The following is a 23,336-nucleotide window of genomic DNA, read 5'->3' as shown; positions in this document are numbered from 1 at the left end:
TCTTTCCAGAACCAACTTCTATATTTTGTTCTAAAGCTCAGCTATCCTCCTAAATATAATAAAGAGCTGATATGCTAAGTAGACTGAATGGTGGAATGACCTTACAGACGACCTTCTGCAGGGTGGGCCATGGGGCGGCAAGGCAGCCAGGGCCTCGAGGCAGCCAGGGCTGTGAGGGCCGAGCCCCTTGCACGAATTTTGTGCATCGGGCCTCTAGTGTAATAAATAATGTTCCTGTAGAATTTTATAGCTTACAAATTGTAGCACTTTATCTTGAGATATCACATTTAACTTAATACTTTGTGTACCGCTGTATGGCTTTAGGAAAGACCCTGATAGGAAATGTAGGACTCTTCTCTGTCATATTTTTATGTGGAAAATAGGCCAGGAAGGCCAGGCATGAACAGGTATGAGAGCAAAGAGAATGTAGAACGGGTTTTCTGGTCATCAGCTTTCCTTATAGTAGAACCATACACTTCCCCTGGCTGTTTTGAAGAACAGTAGCGTGTGCCTTGGAAGCTTTATTTCCGACAGTATAGTCAGGAAGGCGTTCAATACTTCTAACCCCTTGCTGAACAACTTGTTTGGTGCTCTCCTTCCCCCAGGAGAATGCCCACTTCAGTATCTCAGAGTCCTTGATTGCTGCCATTGAATTAATGAAGTGCAACATGATGAGCCAGTGTCTGGAAGAGGAGGAAGAGGAGGGGGAAGACAGCGATAGAGAGATCCAGGAACTGAAGCAGAAGATCCGCCTTCGCCGCCAGCAGATCCGCACCAAGAACCTGCTCCCTGGGTACCAGGAGACGGAGCATGGAAGTGAGTGAGGCTTGGAATACCTCTCTTCCTGCTTCTTCCTGCCTCAGGAGAACGGGTGCCTCCTGCGTTTTCTTTCCTGTCTTAACTTGAGAGGTTATCACCAAGCCAAGCGTTCTCTTCTGTCAGAAAAGATTTTCTATGTTTTTTTTTTTTGTACCAGACCAGATTCCGAGAATTCATCCATTTCCTGCCTCAGAAATATCTTCCAAAAATAGGTTTCTGATATGAGGAGAACTAAGACCAGTGGCCCCAGATTCCCTTCCAGATAATAGTACCTACTATTTACACGACACTTGATAAATTTCACGAATGAAATGGGGATCGGCCAGCAAGCAGAACTAGTTTCCACTTCCCCAGCATCTCTGCCAGGGTTGTGTGTACTTCTCTGCTGAAGTCAGACCAGGTCCCTTTTGTTGTGGCTCCCGAAGAAGTAGGAGATGTTGTTCTTTTTTTTTAAAAATTAAAAAAATATATATTTTATTGATTTTTTATAGAGAGGAATGGAGAGGGATAGAGTTAGAAACATCCATGAGAGAGAAACATCAATCAGCTGCCTCTTGCACACCCCCTACTGGGGATGTGCCCGCAACCAAGGTACAAGCCCTTTACCGGAACCGAACCTGGGACCCTTGAGTCCGAGGGCCGAGGCTCTATCCACTGAGCCAAACGGGTTAGGGCAGGAGATGTTTTTCTGTCCTGTTTATTCCCTCCTCCCTTTTCTTGATGTTAACAGGCTTTCGGGTCACTTCCAGCAGCTCCCAGTTCAGCTCCCGTGATTCCACACAGTTCTCTGACTCCGGCTCTGCCGATGAGGTTGATGAATTGGAAATCCAAGGTAAGACGTGGCACTTGGTTTCAAGGGAGCTTTCGTTACCGGTTTCTTTTAATTTTGAATCACGGGCTGAGAAGTTTTCCCTAAGTAGTGGTCTTCAATATGGTCCATGGTGGAATGCTGTGGGTTATTGTAAGGGACAGCCTCTCTTGCTAAAAACAAAACCCCTTCAAAATGTAAGCAGACAAGAATACCGGAAGGAAGTGTTCCGGGTGGAGTGGACTGGTTGTTGCAGTCACCTGGTGCTTCTTCCTCAATTGCGTCTTTCTTTTGGATTCTCTCTTGATTCCTCCTGCTAAGAGCCTCGGGCTGGCCCATTCCTACATGAAATTATCATCCTATCCTCTTGTAGTCCATAACACAACTGAAATTGTTTCCAAGTGTTTAAAAGGAGCTTTATTATAATCCTAAGAGAAGAGGACAGAGTCACCGAGTGGGGAGGGGAAGCAAAAAAGGAAAAAATTAAGTTTACAAAGTAGAGCTTTATTTTCTGTCCTCCCAGTGGCAAATAGCTTAGCAGAATCACAAACTTTTGTTTGTTTTGTTGATCCTCACCCGAGGATAACAGATATCTGCATAGAGAAGGGGAGGGTTATAATCTGGGAAGGCAGTTGTTAAATTAGGTTAACCAATGATTAATGGGTTCATTCGTTTCTGCAAATCAGATTTCTTTGAGTTCTCATCAGTGCAGCAAACAGACAAACAAAAAACAGCACTTCAGGGACATAGCTCTTCCCCCATGGCCAGAAACCAAGTAATTTTCTTAAAGAGGGTGAATTGTACCTGTAATTCTCCATTGTAACATGGTGATGAATAGATAGATCTTTTATTGCATGAGGCTTTGCTTTCCTGTTTACACTAATCCAGAGAACTCATCCACCTGCTCAGACCTCTAGGTGTGGTAGCTGGGTTTCTTCCCCATTCAGAAATAGAATTTTTACTCATACTTTTCCAGGTTTCCAGGAAATCTTTCTTCTGTATTCTCCTTAATATATCTGATTTCTATTCATGACAGTAGTAGTCACTTAAAACTCATTTTTTGTTTGTTTGTTTGTATGTGGTTTTCCAACAACAATTCTCCAATTCTCTGACACCAACTCTGAGGGCCCTACAATTCAGTTCTAACACTAACTTCTGGAGCACAGACCTAACCTCTCGTGGGTCATAATCCCATGAGACTATCCCTGCTTAGATACCAGCCATGGATGGGTCACCAGGATCACCACATGTCTCCCTAGCCAACGACAAATTCAGGGGTTCCCATGACTCCCTACCCAGGTTCAGTAATTCGCTGGAATGACTCAGAACTCAGGAAAGCACTATAGTTACAAATGGACAGCTACATGGAGAGGTGTGTAGGGCAAGGTCCCAAAGTGTCCATAGGAACCTCTGTCCTGTGGAGTCAGGGTGTGCCACTGTCCAGTCAATATGTTCACCAACGAGGAGGCTCCCCCAGTCCTCATCACTGTAAGTTTTTATCAAGGTTTCATTGTGCAGGCATGAGTGATTAAATCATTAACCTTTCATGATTAAACGTAATCTCCAGGCCCTCTCCCCTCCTGGGAAATTGGGGTTGTGGCTAAAATTTCTTCTGGTAACCAGACCTACCCAAGCTATCTGGATGTCCCCAGGAGTCCCCCTATTAAATAGTATAAGCTCATAGAAAGGGGCTCATTATGGATAACAAAAGGCATTCCTGTCACTCAGGAAATAATGAATTTTAGGAGCTCTGTGCAAGGAACTGGTCCAGAAACCAAATATATATATTTTTATTATACCACAGTCTGTGATTGAATTGATCTCCAAATTTAAAAAAAAAGAATAAAAAGGTTCTGCTTCTCTCTTGGAATCAACAGAATTTCATGAGGGTAATATTAAGGTAAATTTAAAACATGCTGCTTCACTGGGTATGGATAAGTCTGTTCCTTGCAGCAAAAACAAAGAGCCCGGGGAAGCTGTATAAGCTGGGAGGAGCCCAGTTTGAAACAGCTTGCCTGGAGGTGTATTGCCTGAAATACACCAGTGGGCCCAGAGAAGACGTTTAATCAACAAACTCTCTAGTCAGTTCCAAACAGAAATCCTTAAAGGAAAAGGCCTTAAGGCAGGGTTTCTCAAACTCTAAACCCATAATTCTTTGTGGTGATAGACTGTCCTGTGCATTATAGGATGTTTAGCATCATCCCGGCCTCTACCCACAAAATGCTAGTAGCACAACCATGGCAATAAAAAATGTCTCCAGACATTGCCAGTTATAAAATCTGGCAAAATCTTCCCCTGGTTGAGAACCAACGCTATAGTGAAAAGTATACCTGTAGAGTATACCTATAGATTTAAGTTCCTAAGAGCAGTTTCATCTGTTCGAGCAAAAGTCAAGTCCTGATTCCAGGAATGTGTGGTACAGAACTGTCATTTTCATTGATTTACTTCCTGTCTGAATACTAAAGGGCCCCTTTTTATAATCATTATTACACAGATGGTAGCGAAGGATCTAACCTGACTCACATGTCAAAGAATGGACTCTCAGTGTCAATGGCCTCGATGTTTTCAGGTAGCCTTCGTTGCAAGCGTGGGTGTGCTCATACATGCATGTGTGTGAATGTTTGCACTAGCCTTTATACATAGTTTATGTGACACCTGTCAAGTTTATGAAGACTACAGGGTCTGGAGAACAAGCGGGGAAAAACTGGGCTTAAGACAGCTAGGGACATTTTATTTTATTTATTTATTTTTAAAATAATTTTTATTGATCTCAGAGAGGAAGGGAGAGGGGGAGAGAGAGAGAAACATCAATGATGAGAGAGAATCATTGATCGGCTGCCTCCTGCACACTCCCTACTGAGGATCGAGCCCGCATCCTGGGCATGTGCCCTTGACCGGAATTGAACCCGGGACCCTTCAGTCTGCAGGCCAATGCTCTATCCACTGAGCCAAACCAGCTAGGGCTAGAGGTTTCTTTTTGATCACTGTAAATGATTTATACTATTGAAGTGTCTCTTGTGATACTATCCTAGGAAGGTCATCAGAATCTATAACATCCTTGGAAAAATTAAGAATCATATTATGGACATCATCTGTGATAAATACTCTGCACATGTAATACTCTGCTTAATGTAATCACTTTTCTTAGATCCTGATTCATCAAATAAACCATATGGAACGGAAGTGTTTATGAAGGAAATAGATTTGAAAGTGCCTTCCTTCTAGCAATAAAGTGGATATAAACCTTGTGATCATAGAGAGCTTTGTATTAATTAACATCTATTTCTTTTTTAAAAACAATTTTACTGACACATAATTACATACCAAGATTTAACCACTTTAAGTGTATAATAATTTTTAGTAAATTTACCAAGTTGTGCAACCATCACCACAATCTAGACTTAGAACATTTTCACCATCCCAGTAAATACCCATTTACAGCTATTCTCCTTCCCACCTCAAGACCCAGTCCACTGCTAATCTACCTTCTGTCTCTTGTAGATTTTGCCTTTTTCTGGACATTTCATATTAATAGAATCATACAATATCTGATCTTTTGTGTCTGGCTTCTTTCACCTTACCTTTCTTCTGATGGTGTCTGCCAAGCTGGTATGATATCATTCGTAAGCTCCCAATTCCAGATAGTCTTTTCAACTTTTTTAGTTTTAGTGTTTTGTTGTTCTTTTTACCCTCAACCCTCTTTTATCCTCGTCAGTTACAGCTGCATCAGTTCTTCATTATCTTCCTTTGTAGATTCTCCTACAATTTCAATCTTCTGCACATATGTATCTGGTCAGGTCCAATCAAGAGACAGAAACCACACAGTAATTTGAATAGGGAAAGTTTAATATAAAGAATTGTTAACTATAATGGGGGATCAAAGTAATGGGAAACTGGCTCATAAGGAGCAAAGAGAACAGTAGAACATTCAGGAATAGCAGGTAGAGGCAGCAGCCACTATCCCTACGACTGAGGTAGAGCACCTGGGGTAGGAACAAATGTAGAAGAGGGCCACATCTCTGAGGCTGAGATTCAGACCTCCTGGCTCCCTGGATGGTAGAGAAGTTCTCTGTAGCTGCCGAGCAGCCCTGAGAGTGTGCCAGGGGATGCAGTCCACATCAGATGCCGTGCCAACAGCCTTCACCAGGAAATCATTCTCTGGGGTGCTAGAGGAGGCTTCCCCCAGGGAGGTGCCATGCCTCAGAACTCAAAGGGAGCTGGGGGAAGTGGTTCTTGCTGTGAAGCTTTTCCAGGAGCTGCCAAGGAAAGCCATTTATGAGAGGAAGTAGCACTAGTAGGACTCGGCTGCAAGGCAATGGGAAGGCATGCTTACGCTGGGGAGAGACAGGCAAGCACAGGCGTCTGCCTGGAGGAGCACACAACAACGGGCAAGAGAAACCCCTTCCTCCTCCAGTGTCCCTCCAGTGCCCTCTACTGACAAAACTTAACATTGCACCAGCTAGCAAAAGATTACTTTTTACAAGTCCAGCTCCACTATCAAAGAACAAACAAAGGACAGGTTTGCAGCTGAAAGGCAATAAATTGATAATGGGTAAATATATATAAAGAGGGAAGTTCATGAACTGTATTTTCTGACAAGTTTTTAAATTATATCCAATTCAAGGTAGTCAGTTGCTTCTCCCTACCCTCCCTCTTTAAAATTTTTCTCCCTTTTATAACAAAACCAAAGTTTTAACCAGTTCTTCCCTGAGTATCCCTATTTCAGTATCTGGACATGCAAAAATTGTTCTTATAACGTCATTATTTTTGTTGTTTGTTTTTTATTTTTTTAACTTTTTCAGTCAGTAGTAATAGCCTTGTCCTATTAAAGCATCAGAAACATTTGAAATATGTTTCTGTAACTGAATTGATAAAAAGTTTCATAGTTATGTTAACTTCCCCTCAGAAAGAAAGCTTCTCAGAGTTCTTTCTAAAGTGTTTTCATTTGGGGTACATGCAATCCATCCAGATGAATAGCTTCCTCCTCTCTCTTTACACCCTAATTATCTTAGACCCGTGTCTACTTTTATCCAAATACTTGACTAGTATTCCAACCACATTACTTATTCATCTGCTTGGACTGACTAGACAGTCAACAGGATGCTGCAGAAGCCCAGTACCCACAGGCCTTCATGGTACTTGACCAGTGTCAGGAGTCATGTCCCTTATGATATCAGGTGCTGCCTTTCCCCTCCACTCCTGGGGTAAGATCTTGACATCCAGATCTCTATGGCCTTCCACACTCTTGGAAGTATTCACGATGAGCTAGGAAATCATTGCACCTATGATAAAAAAAAAAAGAAGAAGAAGAAGAAACGTGATAAAGTATGACTTGACTATATTTTCCAAAGAGGAAAGTTTAATTTTTTCTCTCAAAGAAAATAATACTTTCTCTCTTTGAATATGAAGAATTGCTGAATAGTTTTTATGAAGATGATGGTTTCCATAGCAATCATGAAATATCAATCACCTCTCCTCTCTGCTGTTTTCTTTAATAGCCTGACCCTAAAGTAACAGCATTAGTTAACTCTTTATTCATGGATATCTGTCTAAGATCTTCTCTCATTTTTCCTTTTTTATCACTGCCAAACAAGCTAAAGTTTGCTTTTTGCTTTTAGCCAATTAATCATTTATTTGAGAAATGGTTTCTAAAAACCTATTATGTATAAAACACTCTGAGGTTATAAGGACAAGGCAAGACTTAAGCACAATCCAAGACAGTGTAAGTGTTAGTCACATAAATGGTACAAACCAAATGGTCCATGAAGGTCTGCCATTGCCTAGAATTTTTTTCTCCTCCATTAGCACTATCTAGAATGGACTAGACAACTAGCAGCATATTGGGATCTGGATTTTGATGGTGCAAATTCAGGCAGATAATTATGATATATGTGAACTTATTCGTTAAATAAAATAAAATTTGTTATTTAATAGTAAAAAAATGCTGTTTCTTTCTTGAGTTTTGCTATGCTTAGAAAGCATATGAAAATTGACAGATTTTAATTCTTTTCTCTTGTGTATATAGCTTTGAAGACATTGGTTTGTTAGGAATATTATTTGAGTATATACTTGTATACAGAGCCTGTGTTAAGTATTTTAGGGCCAAACAGAAGAATTAGATACGATCTCATTTTCTCACATGGTACATTCAAAAAATATAGAGAGAGGAAATGTGGAGAACAATTGAGCTACTCATAGCCAAGTGCAGAGTGATGTCATGTGAGCTCTACTGAGAGGCTTGAATGCAGTAGATTGATCATTGTGTAGGTTTAATTAGGAAAAGAAGCTCTTTTCATTGGGCATCAAAGGAAATGAGGGATTAGATTTATCTGAACAGTCTTGTTTTCATGACTGAATAGATTCTATTTCCCTTTCTTAGACATGACTGCTATATTTCACATTCCCCCCATGAAAGTATTTGGGTAGATGAGGTCTCTGGAGGTTCAGACATATCATTATTAGAAATCCTCTTCAAAATCCTTTATCAGAAATATGTGCTGAAAAGTCTGCCGTAGTTTTCTGCAATTATGCTTAAAGATCATGTTGAATAACAGCTTTGTGCAAATTTGTTGCTTACCAAGCATCTCCGGGGAGTTGCCAAGCCACAGGGAAATTCTTTTCTTCCCTGAGAAATTCTTTACTACCAGACAGGAAGGAAACCTTCCCATGAAGCTTTTTTTAAGGATATGGACAGACTTCTCACATTCAGAGGCAATAGTAATAGTGATCAGATGTTAGGAGAAAAGTTCCAATTCCATATATATTTTATGAGTAACTTCTGTGATCCACATTCTGTGTTAGGTATTGATTCTGTTACGGAAAACAGCTAGATAGAGCTCTTGCCTCTGAGAGTTTATTATTTAAGAGGGCTTGAGATTTAGATAATGAGGGAGAGAGTGGAGTAATTTATTTCGTGTTTCTGCTTGGTATAGGGCGTGTCCCTGTGTGCCTTTTCTTGTTCACTGCCTTGCACCAAGTCTGAGTTTGCTATTTCACCTGGATTTGTAGCCACTGTGACCTTCTCAGTGCTATGCTTACTGTCACTAATTCAGCCTGGCTGTGACTTGAACAGAGCCAAACTATAAATTATGTGCAGAGCTTCACCTGGACTTTGCTGCTTATCCTGCATAGAATGTAGCACCTAGATGCCACCCTGAGTGCTTAGCTGCAGTAGCTTGGAAAGGTTTCCATTATTATCCCTCACTCCCCTCATCTCTGATTTCTGTTTAGATGCTGACATCAGAAGGAGCACAGCCTCAAACAACAAACCCTTGATTTCCTCTTCCCAGACCTTGTAAGTACTTCTTAAAAAATAAGTAAAATCATTGTTCATTTATTTTGTTTTTTAGATTTCACATATAAGTGAAATCATGTGGTATTTGCCTTTCTATGTCTGACTTATTTTATTTAGCATAATACCCTGTAGGATGTCCAAGCTGTTGCAAATGGTTAGATTTCATTCTTTTTTTATGGCTGAGCAATATTCCATTGTATATATGTACCACAACTTTTTTATCCACATCTATTGATGGGCACTAGGATTGCTTCTATATCTTGACTATTGTAAATAGTGTAACAGTGAACATAAGGGTGCATAAATCCTTTCGAATTAGTGTTTTAGGTTTCTTCAGATACCTACTCAGAAGTGAATTTGTTAGGTCTAAGAAGTACAAATTGGTAGTTCCAAAATAGTCAGGGGATGTAAAATACAGCACAAGGAGTGTTGTCAATAATATTGTAGTAACTATCTATGGTGCTAGGTGGGTAATTGTAATGTCAGGGGATCACTTTGTAATGTATAAGATTAGCTAACCACGATGCTGAATATCTGAAACTAATACAAAATAATGTTGACTGTAAACTGTAATTAGAAAAAAAAAAAATAAATAAATAAACCTTAGGGTATATGGAGAAACAAACATGGTTCTTGGCATAAGGATGGGAAAGACCATGGATGAAGCCATCCAAATTCACAAAGAGGCAAGGTTAAGTGATGGGCCTGCCTGATCGATGGTGGGAAGCCCAGGGCAAGAGAGCAGAAGATCAATGGTTCAAACAGGGTGGGCTCTGGTGGAGGCAAAGCTCGCTGTATGGATTGTTCCTTCTTTCCTAACAGATTATACCAGAGGTCCCCAGAAGATTGGGCCTCAAAATAAAAAAGAGTGATCATAATTTCTGACTCTGAAGTCAAATTGGACAGTTTCCACATTGTAGTAGCTCATTTGGGAGTAACAGTAGCTCTTTATAGTCCACAAAGCAGTTTACTCACTTTATTTTTGTAAACAGGCATTATGATCCCTATTTGCGGTAAAGAAACTGAAGTATAGAGAAACTGAAGTGATGCAGAATTCTTAACTAGCAGTGCCATGTATTGCAGATAAGTGGGATACGAGCCTAAGTCTCAGGACTATGAGACCAGTATATTTTCCACTATACACATGTGTCTAAAGATGATAGGAAAAGAAGCTTACAGACTGGGATTGCTGTGGGTGTTCTCTCCGCCCAGAAGTCACTGCGTGTGGTAGCAGGTCCCTAAAGGAAGGCTCCGTCTTCCTGTCTTTTCTCTATGTTCAGCCTTCCTTGAATCTCTTCTTTCCAGCTCCCACTGCTTCCTCCACTCCACGTCCGCTGAGGCAGTAGCCATGGGGCTCCTGAAGCAGTTTGAGGGGATGCAGCTCCCAGCCGCCTCAGAGCTAGAGTGGCTAGTACCAGAGCATGATGCCCCTCAGAAGGTAGATTCTTCCGCTTTTTCTCCACCCCCTGTCCAGCCCCAGGAGGTTGTGAGCCTTTCTGATATTGTTCTCTTTTGTCACATGTCCCCAATCTAGAATGAGCCTATGTGTTTCCTGCCTTACTCACAGAAGCCATTCTTACAAATTTGTTGAATGAATGAATGAATGAATGAATGCTTACCTAGGTTTTCCCTAGCAATTGTCAAAACAGATAATGGCGCCCTAGCCAGTTTGGCTCAGTGGATAGAGCATTGGCTTGCAGACTGAAGGATCCCAGGTTCGATTCTGGCCAAGGGCACATGCCCGGGTTGCAGGCTCGATCCCCAGTAGGGGGCGTACAGGAGGCAGCCGATCAGTGATTCTCTCTCATCATTGATGTTTCTATCTCTTTCTCCTCTCCCTCTTCCTTCCTCTCTGAAATCAATAAAGAAATATATTAAAAAAATAAAATAAAATGTAAACACAAATTTTAAAACAAAAACAAAAACAGATAATGGCTCCTCCACTGTCCTTAATCCACATGACTGCTGACTAGACCCAGAGGCCGACCTCCTGTGAGTGACCACCTTTGAGAGACTGTGAAAAAGGGAATTTTTCAGATTCTTCTTTGTTCTGCAGTTGAATAAGGCATGAAGCACTCTGGAATACCAGGAGTCCGGGGTGGGGCTGGGACAGCATCCGCGATGGGTGTTACCAGCTGGGCTGCTGCTCCTGTTCCTTTTGCTTCTGGGAACCAAGGCTCTTACTTCCAGGAGCCTGGTGTCTCCTGGTTTCCAGGGCCAAGGTTCCCTGAAGCTCTTACCTGTGATCTTCCTGAAATCTTTCATTGACTGTGCTTCTTTCATGGCCAGAAGGTTCAAGCATCTGTGTTCCCTCAGACTGTTTATGTTCGATCACCCTGTGCTTTTCTCCTGCAGCTCCTGCCCATCCCTGACTCACTGCCCATCTCACCAGATGATGGGCAGCATGCTGACATCTACAAACTGCGTATCCGTGTTCGTGGCAACCTGGAGTGGGCCCCACCCCGGCCTCAGATAATTTTTAATGTTCATCCAGCCCCCACGTGAGTAGCCAGTGACTGTGTCCCCTGAACAAGATACATTCTCTTCGGATTGTCAGGGCTATCTCTTCATCCTCCTATCTCTGCATCTAACTGTACATCCCCCACAATTCTAAGAGGCCGCGGGAGAGGATTTCCATCTTGTCTGTAAGTCTTACTCAATCCTACCATTCCTTCACAGAGCGACCTGGAAGTTAGTCTTATATCCTTGGATGATTGCTTGTCTTTTCTATTGTTCTCTCTTCTTTACTACTTCTCATCTCTTACATTTGTACAGAAAGGGTGATTCATTATTGAGGAGAATTGTTGCCTAGACCTAAATTCTATTAATCCTTAGTTTGAATTGGTTCTCCCAATAGGTTCCGTTTGTCTAATTCTTAAAAAATAGGTGAATGCTCCTCTCTTCCCAGCCTTAACAAGAGCCCCATGTTTGCGTTCTCATCCTTTACATCTCGGAGGCCTCTTGCTGCTGGTATCTGCCAATCCGCTCCCTTCCCCTTTCCACAGGAGGAAAATTGCTGTGGCCAAGCAGAATTACCGCTGTGCAGGATGTGGCATCCGGACTGACCCTGGTGAGTATCTTCTCTGGCCCCCACACTGACTCCAAGGGCTTTACCCTCTCACTCATTTGGGCAGGGAGATCTGGTCAGAGAGGTTATAAGAGGAGGTGACAGAATTGGGAAAAGGAGGGCAGGGGCCTGGAGGGGAAGGGATAAGACTAGGCAAGAACACTGGCAGTCAGAGGGGAGTTATGTCTAGGAGCACCTTGCCAGGAGTGTATACCAGGGAAAATTTGGTACTTCTGACCAGGTTCTTGGAGGATACCAACTCTGGCAGGGTTTGTTTTCTGAGGTGCCTCCAGGATGGTACACAGAAGCCACAGGCCCCACTACATAGGTTGCTGCCAACTTGGGGAGCTGGAACAGAGGTGGTAACACCCATTGCTGATGCTGTCCCAGTCCCACCCCAGGACTCCTGGTATTCCCTGGCCGTTCCTCCTGCTCTTCACCAGCTTATATAGAAGGGAAAGACACATCTCACCTTTTGACTTCCTGGTTTTTCTAGATTACATCAAGCGGCTGCGGTACTGTGAGTACTTGGGCAAGTACTTCTGTCAGTGCTGCCACGAGAACGCCCAGATGGTTATCCCCAGCCGGGTTCTGCGCAAGTGGGACTTCAGCAAGTATTATGTCAGCAATTTCTCCAAGGACCTGCTCATTAAGATCTGGAATGATCCTCTCTTCAATGTGCAGGACATCAACAGCGCCCTCTACAGGAAGGTCAAGCTGCTCAATCAAGTTCGGGTAAGACCCGTGAAAAAGGTCACATCATAGATTACCCTTCGCATCTTCTCCCTGTGTTCGTACAGACTTTCCCAAGATCGCCATGCTTCTCGTTGTCACCGTGTCATTGCTGTCACATCTCACCGTTCATACTGTCCCTGTGTACTTCCTCTTGCCATTTCCCAGGTGTCTGTCTAGTTAGAATCCGAAACCTGCCAAGGCAGCTCTGAAGCTATAGATAGCACTCAATGGCAACAGCAGGATTTCTCCCTTCTCTGAAAATATTATGAGTGGAGAATAGGGTCTCAATTGGGAAATCTGAATTCTGGATTTCTTAGCGGCTCCTAACTGTGTATGTGATTTGTGAGACTGACCCAACAGAGGGGCTGACTGGAGGTCACTTTGAAGTGAGTTGTTAAGTTACAGGTATAGAGAACAGTCGGACTCTCAGGTTTAAAGGTACTGATCTAATGGTTGTTTCTCTTCTTTTCATACCCTTTCTTACCCCCACCCACCACCACAACATCTGTCTCCTCAGCTGCTGCGGATCCAGCTGTATCACATGAAGAACATGTTCAAGACATGCCGATTGGCCAAAGAGTAAGTCTTGCGTGGAGGCCTCTGGCTGAGTTAATGTCTCTGAAAGGAACATGTCCCAGCAGTTGGCCCTTGTTGTGTGTAGAAGGAGAGTAGGGGGATGTTGCAGAAAATTCCAGAAAAGGTAAATGAGAAGCAGTAGCTGTCTGTATTCTCTCTGGAAGGAGAAATCTGTGGTGATTCTCTCCAGGGCAGGCCCAAAACTTTTTGCAAGCTGTCATAATCCCTCTGCAAAAGGGTATAAAAGTCACTCCTGCCACCCAGACACCTGGTAGTGTGGGAGGGTGGGGGTGGCCTGGAGCACCTAGGCTGGCTGAGTGTTGCCCACTTCATTACCTCTGCCTGGACCCCTTCTCTTCCCTTATCCTGCTTATGGATAGAGATCCTTCTACTCTGGTGTTCACTGTCTGCTCCCACGCACCTCCCCTCCACTCCTGTAGCCTTCTGGATTCCTTTGACGCAGTTCCAGGCCACCTGACAGAGGATCTCCACCTGTACTCGCTGAATGACCTCACTGCAACCAGGAAGGGGGAGCTGGGGCCCCGGCTTGCTGAGCTCACCAGGGCGGGGGCTGCCCATGTGGAGCGATGCATGGTAAGAAAGTCTCACTTTAGTGTGTGACTGGACCCTTGCCTAGGGATACAGGTTTGGGGTGGACCCAGGGTTCTTGCCATTTAGTTCCAGGAAGTTGAAATGGCCTGTCAACACTGAGAGAGAAACTGGACAGGATTGCTTGTCCCTAGGATGAATAGCTAAATCATCCAGATGGAAAGAATCTAGAATTAGGAGAGGGTTTGGTGCTGGCATTGCCTCTGAGTAACTGGGCAGTTCTAAGCAGACCTTCACCAGAGAATTACCATGATGTGGGATGAGGACCTCTGTTAGCATCTGGAGAGGGCCTGGGTCTTGACTTTAGCATTTTCAGTCACTGTGACCAAAGGAAATACCTTGCCCTCTCTGAGGTAAGCCTCAATTTTCTTGTCTCTAAAAATGAAGTTAGTAATTAATACCCACTGTCCTTTCATCTCAGTATTATAGAGGATTGATGAAATAATTTATGTGAAAGCATTTTGTAAGCTTTAATTGTTCTATAGATTCAAATTATTGTTCTTGATATACCCAACATGCCAGAAATTCAGAAATTTTATTTTATTATTATTTTTTGTTAATCCTCACCTGAGGATATTGTTTTCATTGATTTTTAGAGAGAGTGGAAGGGAGGGAGGGTGAGAGAGGGAGAGAGAGAGAAATATCAATGCGAGAGAGACACATCGATTGGTTGCCTCCCACATGCACCCCGACCAGGGCTGGGGGTTGAACCTGCAACCCACGTTTGGCCAGGAATCGAACCCGAGACCTTTCAGTGCACAGGCCGACACTCTAACCACTTAGCAACACTGGCCAGGGCAGAAATGTTATTTTTAGAATTTCCCATTTTATAATATGCCCAGTTTGTGTTCCTGTGATAGTCCCAGAATTAGAGCTTTAAATGGGGCATATGCAGAGATCCTGTGTGTCAGGGGCAATTGGAAAGACGTAGCTATAACGTGACTCGAGGCTGGGTGTTATTTTGGAGAAATATTCTTGCCTTCACATTTTATCTTATTTGGCTGTAGTTCCTATCTATACATATAAAAGCCTAATATGCTAAGTGTCCGACCGTCTGACCAGTTGCTATGACATGCACTGACTACCAGGGGGCAGGTGCTCTGACTGGTAGGTTAGCTTGCTGCTGGGGTCTGGCCGATTGGGACTGGGTGTGATGGGCCAGACAAGCCCTGGAGCCCACCCACAGTCCCTCCCTCCCTGGCCCCGATTGGGACTGGGCAAGATGGCTGGACACGCCCTGGAGCCCTCACGCAGTCCCTCCCCAGCCGGCTAACCTCCCAAGGTCCCTCCCTGGCCGGGGCCCCCCGGGACTGGATGAGACAGGCCGGACAGGCCCTGGAACCCTCCCGTGGTCCCTCCCTGGCCCCAATCGTACACCAGTGGCGTCCCTCGGCCTGGCCTGTGCTCTCTTGCAATCTGAGAACCTTTGGGGGATATTGGAGGGCCGGTTTCGGCCTGATCCCCGCAGGCCAGGCCAAGGGACCCCACCAGTGCATGAATCCGTGCACTGGGCCTCTAGTTTCAAGATAAAATCATTACCCATACTGGAATTTTGACTTTAGGAAGCCTTTTAGGCACTTTTCTTCTTTTCACTGGGAGTCATACTCATGGGTGGAGTTTCTGAAACTCATGCCTCTCATCTCCACCTTGAAGTTTTGTCTAACACTGCCCGGCCTGGTCCTAGTTTGCCTCTCATACTTCTGAGTCTAGCCTGGGTCTCTTTTCTGAAAGTGGGAAAACACCTGAGAGCCCATTTAAATCTCATTTATATTCCCCCCCCACACTTCACTTTTATTCACCTTCTTGTGCCAGTTCCTGGGGTTCTGTCCCTCATTTTGCTGCCTGTCCCTTTCCTCCCCAGCTCTGCCAAGCCAAGGGCTTCATCTGCGAGTTCTGTCAGAATGAGGATGACATCATCTTCCCTTTTGAGCTCCATAAATGCCGGACCTGTGAAGGTGAGGGCTGGTGCCAGGTGTGGAGTGGGCAGATAAGACTGAACACAAAGCTAGTGTACTTCCCTTCAGCCACCCCGATTAGTAAGCGTCTGGCCTGATTCAGCAGCTCCCTGTGTTTACCGCAGGCACCCGGGGCCGCGAGGCGGAAAGGGGTGTAGCGGCAACTCACTCCCAGCCCGAGGTAATACAGCCTGTGCTCTTCTCTGTCACCTTTCCATCCCGAACAGAATGTAAAGCGTGTTACCATAAAGCTTGTTTCAAATGTGGAAGCTGTCCGCGGTGTGAGCGGCTGCAGGCCCGGCGGGAGTTGCTGGCCAAGCAGAGCCTGGAGCCCTACACGTCAGACTATGAGGAGGAGCCCACGGAAGCGTTGGCCTTGGAGGCGACCATCCTGGAGACCACCTGAAGAACGCACGCCACGCCCTGTTCCCGGGGCTCGGGTCACACAACGCGGAACTGAGCCGCCCTTTTAAGGACTTGCCCCTCTTTTTTTTTATTATCATTATTATCATTTTTTAATGACTTGTCTAATGTCCATATAGAGCCAACCTTTGTTGGGTTGGTGGGGTCCAGTCTGCTGTGACAGATTGTAGGTACCAGGAATTTCCATCAGAACTGACACATGGGTCCCTAAGGGAAGCTTGGAGTGCCTCTGCCAGGGGAATGGACAGTGACATCCATGGCCTCCTTCACTTGGACCAGATCCGGTTGCAGCTGCATCTCAAGTATCATTTCCAGTTTCATTTTGTTTTAGTTCTGGAGCCTCCGAGCCAGGCCTGTCTCAACCAACTCACTTCTCCTTTGCTGCTGAAACAGGATGGAGCTTTCTCCCTCCCAGTCCTGAAGTAGGGCAGACCATGCCCTGAGGAGAAGCGGCAGAGGGCGGACAGCATTGTGGACACTCTGTCCAGCTTACTTCGCTACTTTTGAGGCCATAGAAACAGCATTATTACTCCCCTGGGATCCAGAGGCCTCACAGAGGCAGCCTTGGCTTCCTCGCTTGAAGTCCTAGGTGCAGGTGATGTGACCGCTCACGGACTTCCTTTATCTACCCTGATGGGCCAAGAACAGAACTAGTACTTCAGCCAGGCCCACTGATAGCCTTACCACACGCATAAATGAGGCTGATTAAGGAGAATTTATTCAGTCAGAGAAGCTGTTGGTCTCCTCTTAGGTGATAGAGTCCCTACCTCTGGTGCAGGTCTGATTTTTCAAGCTCAGACAAGACCCTGATGCCATCCTAAACTGAGGACAGAAACCCCATCCGCCATCTCATTTGGTGGGTCTCTTGCCACTGCATCCTCTGTTAGGTGGTCATTGTGATTCTGGGTAAAAGTAGGGCCCAACTCCATTCTCTCTTTCCCCATCCTGTAACAGAGCTGGGACCCTCCCTGGTGGCTGATCTCTTGCCTTAGTTTTTTTTTGGTCAAAGTTGGGAAAAGCATCCTGCGATTAGTCGTGTTAGAGAACTTGACAATTTGTGTTTGTGAGTATAAGAGTCTTTACGTCAATTATGCACTTAACTCTTTAGCTTGGGGATAGTTATATGTTTATTGATCCTTTTCATATTACTAACTTTAACACACACACCCCTTTTTTCCATGGGTGTTTGATGGGAGGAGTTTCTGACGGGACCATGTATGTTTGTGGCTGCTCTTAAGTTGCTGAAGCTCCTGACCTGTTTCTAAAACACTGGTTAGGGTCGCTGCTCCAAGGGCCGGCAGCTCTGTGACCTAAAACCCACAGCATTTTTGTTCTGGGACTGACTTGTTCCCGTGTACCTGTCTTTCCATAGTCGCTTGCTAGTCGGGAAAACCTGGCGTACGTGCTGCCCCGGGAAGCTGGACGGAAAGTTGCACATGGTTGGTGGAAGCTGATTAAGTGCCTGAGCTGGAGGCAACCAGGAGTCTCACAGGAAGTAGCAGGGACTGGAAGGTGACAGTCAGATCTTAGGCACCACGGGGGAAGGGGAGCAGGGAGGTGTGCACCAGTGGTCCCTCTGCCTCAAACTTGGAAGACCCTGGGGCTGTTCTCCCTTTAATTCGTGGAGGAGTCTCTGAAAGCCACGCCTCCAGCCCAGCCCTGTTCTGAAGGACTGACCAGCAGCTCTCTTGTCCTTCAAGGAGTTTGGGGAATGATCCCATCAAACTCAAGGCTCACGAAGCCCGAGATTCGGATTCAGGGGTTTGTAAAAACGGTGAGCTCTACTTCCAGTTTTGGTTGAAATGACAAATCCAGCTCCTCATTCCACGTCACTACACTGGAGGAGAGAGGTCCTCTCATCTTTGCGCTGCCTGTTTCATATTAGCAGAGGATCAGAGGATGGAAAATGCTGACACCGTTTCCAAAGCCGAGCTCAACAGTCTCACCTGCTGCTGGGTTCTCGCCTATTTCCCTTCACCTCCCCACCCCGTCCCTTTAGGTTGCGTATCTGTTTTAGTGACCCTGACACTCTGCTGTCATCACTGTCCAAAGACCCGTTTATTTATTTATTGGAGCGTGCGGGAGAGAGAGGAATGAGGGTGGGATATTTTGAAAGCACTTTGCAACTAACCAGTATCTGAGAGTCCCTGCTCTTGTGGGGAGACGCTTTGAATGCACTGAAGAGAGTTCCTTCTGAATGAAATGGGAGGGAGGAAGTATTCTTTTCTATGAATAAAGGGAAAAACGTTTGCTTACTAGGTGGAGACAAGATTCAAGACACAGCAGAAGAGTGGAAGGCAAATATTTTCCACTTAAATGAAGCTGTAATTGACTTTCTCCGCTAAGGCTTTAGAGCTTTTTGCTAAATTAACATAAAAGGAGCAAGAGTCTAAATCGAGATGTTGTGTGTATACAACTCATGTTCTGAACTGGATTCCTACTTGCTGTAATTCACACATACCTAACAGCTCATTGTCCTCTTTAATAAACTAAGGAAATAAAATTCTGCCTTTTATTTGCCTGCCCGGACTCTCAGGAACTGGTAGTCAAGTACGGACATCTACTGTAAAGAAGGCACATCTGAAAATTCAGGCGGCGTCTGTGTTAGAATTCCAGGGAAGTGGATCTTACAGTTCAGGGAAAGGGGATTAGAAGCTTTGTCACTGACTTGCTATGTGACTTTGCGCAGATCATGTCAGCTCTCCAGACTTCTATTTCTTCGTGTGGCACGTAGTCCTTCCCAGCGCACGGGGGTGCCCCCTGTCCATCCCCGTGCTGTAACTGTCACTTACGGTGAGGCTTGTCTTCCTCTCCACAACATCTTAGGTCAGGGGTGGGGAACCTTTTTTCTGCCAAGGGCCATTTGGATATTTATAACATCATTTGAGGGCCATACAAAATTAGCCTGCTATATTTGATCAAACATTTAATTAACTCACCCCTAATGCCTTGGCAGGGCCAGACCAAATGATTTCGTGGGCTTTATACGGCCCACAGGCTAGATGCTCCCCACCCCTGTCTTAGGTGCTTTAGTCTCCACTTCTATGGGCAGCTGGCTCTGAGTTTCTACCTTGTGGCCCAATGGAGCTCCAGCTCCACCCTGTAACTTTCTGAGCATGTCCCCCTCCATGACCCTTATTCATCCCCAACCAGAAGAGCCTCAATAGAACACTCAAATCTGAGATGAATATGAAACAAATATCCTATTTTCCAAAACCTAATCATTATTCACCCCAGTTTCTAAATTTAATTGTCTTCGACTCCTTCCTCTCTGAGTCAGGTGGCATGTTTGGCTAGTAAAATATTATCTCCTTCCTACTACCCATCATTAAGTTCAATTGATTTCTCTCTCTCTTTTTTTAATTAAATATACTTTATTGATTTTTTACAAAGAGGAAGGGAGAGGGATAGAGAGTTAGAAACATCAATGAGAGAGAAACATCGATCAGCTGCCTCCTGCACACCCCCTACTGGGGATGTGCCTGCAACCAAGGTACATGCCCTTGACCGGAATCGAACCTAGGACCCTTCAGTCCACAGGCCGATGCTCTATCCACTGAGCCAAACCGGTTAGGGCTGATTTCTCTCTTTAAATTAAATCTATCTCATTCCTTTTCTACCACTAGCACAGAAATCAGGCTCTTTTTTTTTTTTTAATACATATTATTGATTTTTTACAGAGAGGAAGGGAGAGAGATAGAGAGTTAGAAACATTGATGAGAGAGAAACATCAATCAGCTGCCTCCTGTACACCCCCCACTGGGCATGTGCCCGCAACCAAGGTACGAGCCCTTGACCGGAATCGAACCTGGGACCTTTCAGTCCTGAGACCTTTCAGTCCGAAGGCTGATACTCTATCCACTGAGCCAAACCGGTTAAGGCAAATCAGGCTCTTTTCTTACATCTCAGCTGTCTCCAGCCATGCCAGTCTTTTCCTATTGAATCAGCCATCAACTATTTGGGAACCTGTTGCCCTCCATAGTGTGGATACAGAGTGGGGAGGACAGAAAGCCTTTCTGCAGGGTCACACTCTCTTGCCTAAAACCAGTATTCTCTCCCCATATGATAAAGTTTGGTCCCTTCCCCTGGCACATAACGAATCTTCAATACATGGCCACACTGCAGCTTCCTAGCCAGATCTCTTGACATTCCCTGAACCACGAGCAGTTTCCCAAATATACCTTGATCTTTCCTCCTTTCAAGAGCTAACTCAGCTACATCCGGGCCTTCCCCGACAGCATTCTACTGTACTCACCCTTTGTGAGCCCTAGACTCTCACTAAACCTCCTGTTAGATCACTTCTCACACAATCTTGTTATTTAGTGTTTTTCCCCGAATAGAGCAACAAACAAGTGAATGAATGGAATGAATGAATGACTTGCCAGGTGGCCGTTCAAATAAGGAACTGTCCTACGTGGAAGCAAATGGACAGATGAAATGACCCTTTGAAGGTCCTTGCTGATAAGGATGCTTTTGCTGTAGCAATGGCCCACTGTCAAACACCTGTCCTCCTTTTTAAAAAAAATATATTTTATTGATTTCTTACAGAGAGGAAGGGAGAGGGATAGAGAGCTAGAAACATCGACGAGAGAGAAACATCGACCAGCTGCCTCCTGCACACCCCCTACCGGGGATGTGCCCGCAACCAAGGTACCTGCCCTTGACCGGAATCGAACCTGGGACCTTTCAGTCCGCAGGCCGACGCTCTATCCACGGAGCCAAACCGGTTTCGGCACCTGTCCTCTTTAATCACTCTAAACTCAGCAGTCCTTCCTCTGCAGAAACTCAGTGATAGCCCCAAAGACCCAGCACAAACCCTTCCAAGTTAAGCCAGAAGAACCCATGCTGAGGTCTTAGGCAGAAAGAAGCCCTGACAGGCTCAGCTCATCTATGCTCTTCCTGGCTGCTTCCCTTTCCCTTGTAGTCACTGGATCCTGTAGTCGGGAGAATTTGGTCAGTTTTCCTCTTTGCCACATGGATCTTTGTAATAATGGTTCTCTACATTATCACTACCAGCATGAGCAGGTCTGGTTTCTTCCAACCAAAAGAGCCCCAATAGAACACTCCCTCAAATCTGAGATGAATATGAAGCCAACTAACCCTGGGGGCCTCTAGTCTAATTGCAGGATCTGTCTTTAAGGTATCCCTGTTTGTTTCCCCCCCGCCCCCCCAGGAATTCACAGGGGACGCTAATATAGATGAGTCCAATGGGATGCCACCCCCTCAGAGTCTCTGTGGGTTCAACTATTCATTAGCTTTCTATAAAATAGACACGACTCTTCCTGGAGAGGGGGAGAACCACTTGGGGTTTATTCTGTTCTTGATCATGTTTTTCCCTCCCTGCCTCTCAGTGGGTATAGGAATGATCAAAAGTGAGACAAGGGACAGAGGGTGTTCCAACCTTGGCTCTGACTAACTCCCCTCTTAGCTGTCTTGATCTCTTACCCCCAACTCTCTGCAGTGGTTACTTTCCCAAATTTTGAAGTGATGAAAGTGTTCTCATCCCTCGGCTTCTTTTTTTTGCAACGATTTCTGTTTTGTTTGCTCCAGCAGTCATTATCAGAGTAGATAACATTCCAAATGCCCTTCACTCACTTTATTATTAAACTGCCAGCTTTTTCCTTGCCCGGAACTAAACTAGGAGATCTGATGATATTTGTATGTCCTAGAAGCGCCCTAGGTATTTAAAATCTTCATGTCTACAAGGTAAGCTGAAAGAAGTAAAGCCATGTGAAAGACTGCTGAAACTGATAAAATATCCAAATGTGTGCCAGCCAGAGGTAGGAAACTAGCTTACAGTACACCATCTTTACTTTGTTCTAAGGACCTTTGTTTATTGTTACAAGCTAGGTGTGGTTCCCTGGAAGCCAGACCTTGATTTCCAGGAAGTTCTCACATTTCTCTTCTACACATTTAACTTAGACTTGAGATCTTCATAGGCCAAGAGTGAGAGGACTGTTCAAAGGATCACTGGTTTATATTGCTAGCCTAGCATCCATCCACCCACCCATCCATCCATCCATCCATCCATCCATCCATCCATCCATCCACCGATCCACCCCAAATAAACATCTATTGAATGCTTCCTATGTTTCTGTGTTCCAGACACCATGTCAGAGCTGGAATACAAAGAATCATAGAAAGCTGTATCCAAAGATGTTTACTGCAGCATAATTTATAAGACTGAAAAGTTAATAATGGAAAATATAAAAAAATAGATGCAACCATTAAAATGATGGTTATAAAGACCATGATAGTAACATGGGAAAAAAAATTATAACACAATGTTATTGTGAAAAAAGAGGAAAAAGTATATGTTAAATATACATGAGTTCATACTGATATAAATAATGAAATAAATAAATGGGGAATAAGAGGCAAATCTTTCTCACAGAAGAATTCCAAACAATATATGTAAATTCTGCCCCTCTGGGAGGTGGAGCTTAGGGTGGGCTGGAATTAGTAATTCACTTTAAAAAAAAAGAGTGTGGAAATAGGAAAATAGCAACTTTACAATGGGGAAACCTGGCCAATAAACACTACCTTAACCAAGTGATCAAGGTTAACATCACTAGGGGTGTCATGTGTATATCATTTACCTGATATGATGAGTTGGACACATCATCTCTGTGGTATTCTTTCCCCAAACCCATAACATCAGTCTAACCATGACAAAACACAGGACAAACCCAATTTGAGGGATTTTCTATAAAATACCTGACCAGTACTCCTCAAAACTCTCAAGGTCATGAAAAACAAGGAAAGTCAGAGTAACTCTCACAGAGCAGAAGAGCCTATGACATATGCTGACTAAATGAAATGTGCTACTCTGGGTTGAATCCTGGACCAGAAAAAAGGACACCAGAAGCAAAAACTGGTAAAATATGAATAAAGACTAGAGTTTAATTCAAAATAATGTGCCAATGTTGGTTTCTTAGTTTTGAAAAAGGAAAGATGGTAACATTAAGGAAAACTGCAATTGGGTAAAGGGTATACAAAAATTTCAAACTATTTTTGCAACTTTTCAGTAAATCTAAAATTACTCAGAAA

General features: G+C 44.3%; 1 protein-coding gene across 13 annotated transcripts in view; it reads left to right on the top strand.

The window, feature by feature from the left end:
• The window catches only part of RUBCN (rubicon autophagy regulator), a 62,736-nt gene extending 43,930 nt beyond the window's left edge, over nt 1-18,806 (top strand). For 5 of the 13 annotated variants that reach the window (XM_079766414.1, XM_079766409.1, XM_079766411.1 and 2 more), the window contains 12 exons: nt 606-816; nt 1,550-1,651; nt 4,122-4,196; nt 8,858-8,921; nt 10,227-10,359; nt 11,277-11,422; nt 11,927-11,991; nt 12,485-12,723; nt 13,241-13,302; nt 13,740-13,893; nt 15,770-15,863; nt 16,091-18,806. In XM_079766414.1, coding sequence (XP_079622540.1) covers nt 606-816; nt 1,550-1,651; nt 4,122-4,196; nt 8,858-8,921; nt 10,227-10,359; nt 11,277-11,422; nt 11,927-11,991; nt 12,485-12,723; nt 13,241-13,302; nt 13,740-13,893; nt 15,770-15,863; nt 16,091-16,269 — 1,524 coding nt within the window. In that variant the 3' untranslated portion in view covers nt 16,270-18,806. The remainder of the gene's footprint in view (nt 1-605; nt 817-1,549; nt 1,652-4,121; nt 4,197-8,857; nt 8,922-10,226; nt 10,360-11,276; nt 11,423-11,926; nt 11,992-12,484; nt 12,724-13,240; nt 13,303-13,739; nt 13,894-15,769; nt 15,864-16,090) is intronic. The other 8 variants (XM_079766418.1, XM_079766417.1, XM_079766420.1 and 5 more) reach the window with 3 other exon arrangements.
• The last annotated feature ends 4,530 nt before the right edge of the window (nt 18,807-23,336 follow it).

Source organism: Cnephaeus nilssonii (assembly GCF_951640355.1).
Source record: "Cnephaeus nilssonii genome assembly, chromosome: 3".
NCBI classification, from domain to species: domain Eukaryota; kingdom Metazoa; phylum Chordata; class Mammalia; order Chiroptera; family Vespertilionidae; genus Cnephaeus; species Cnephaeus nilssonii.
Note: the sequence above shows the minus strand (reverse complement) of the source record. Positions and strands in the feature narration are given on the sequence as shown.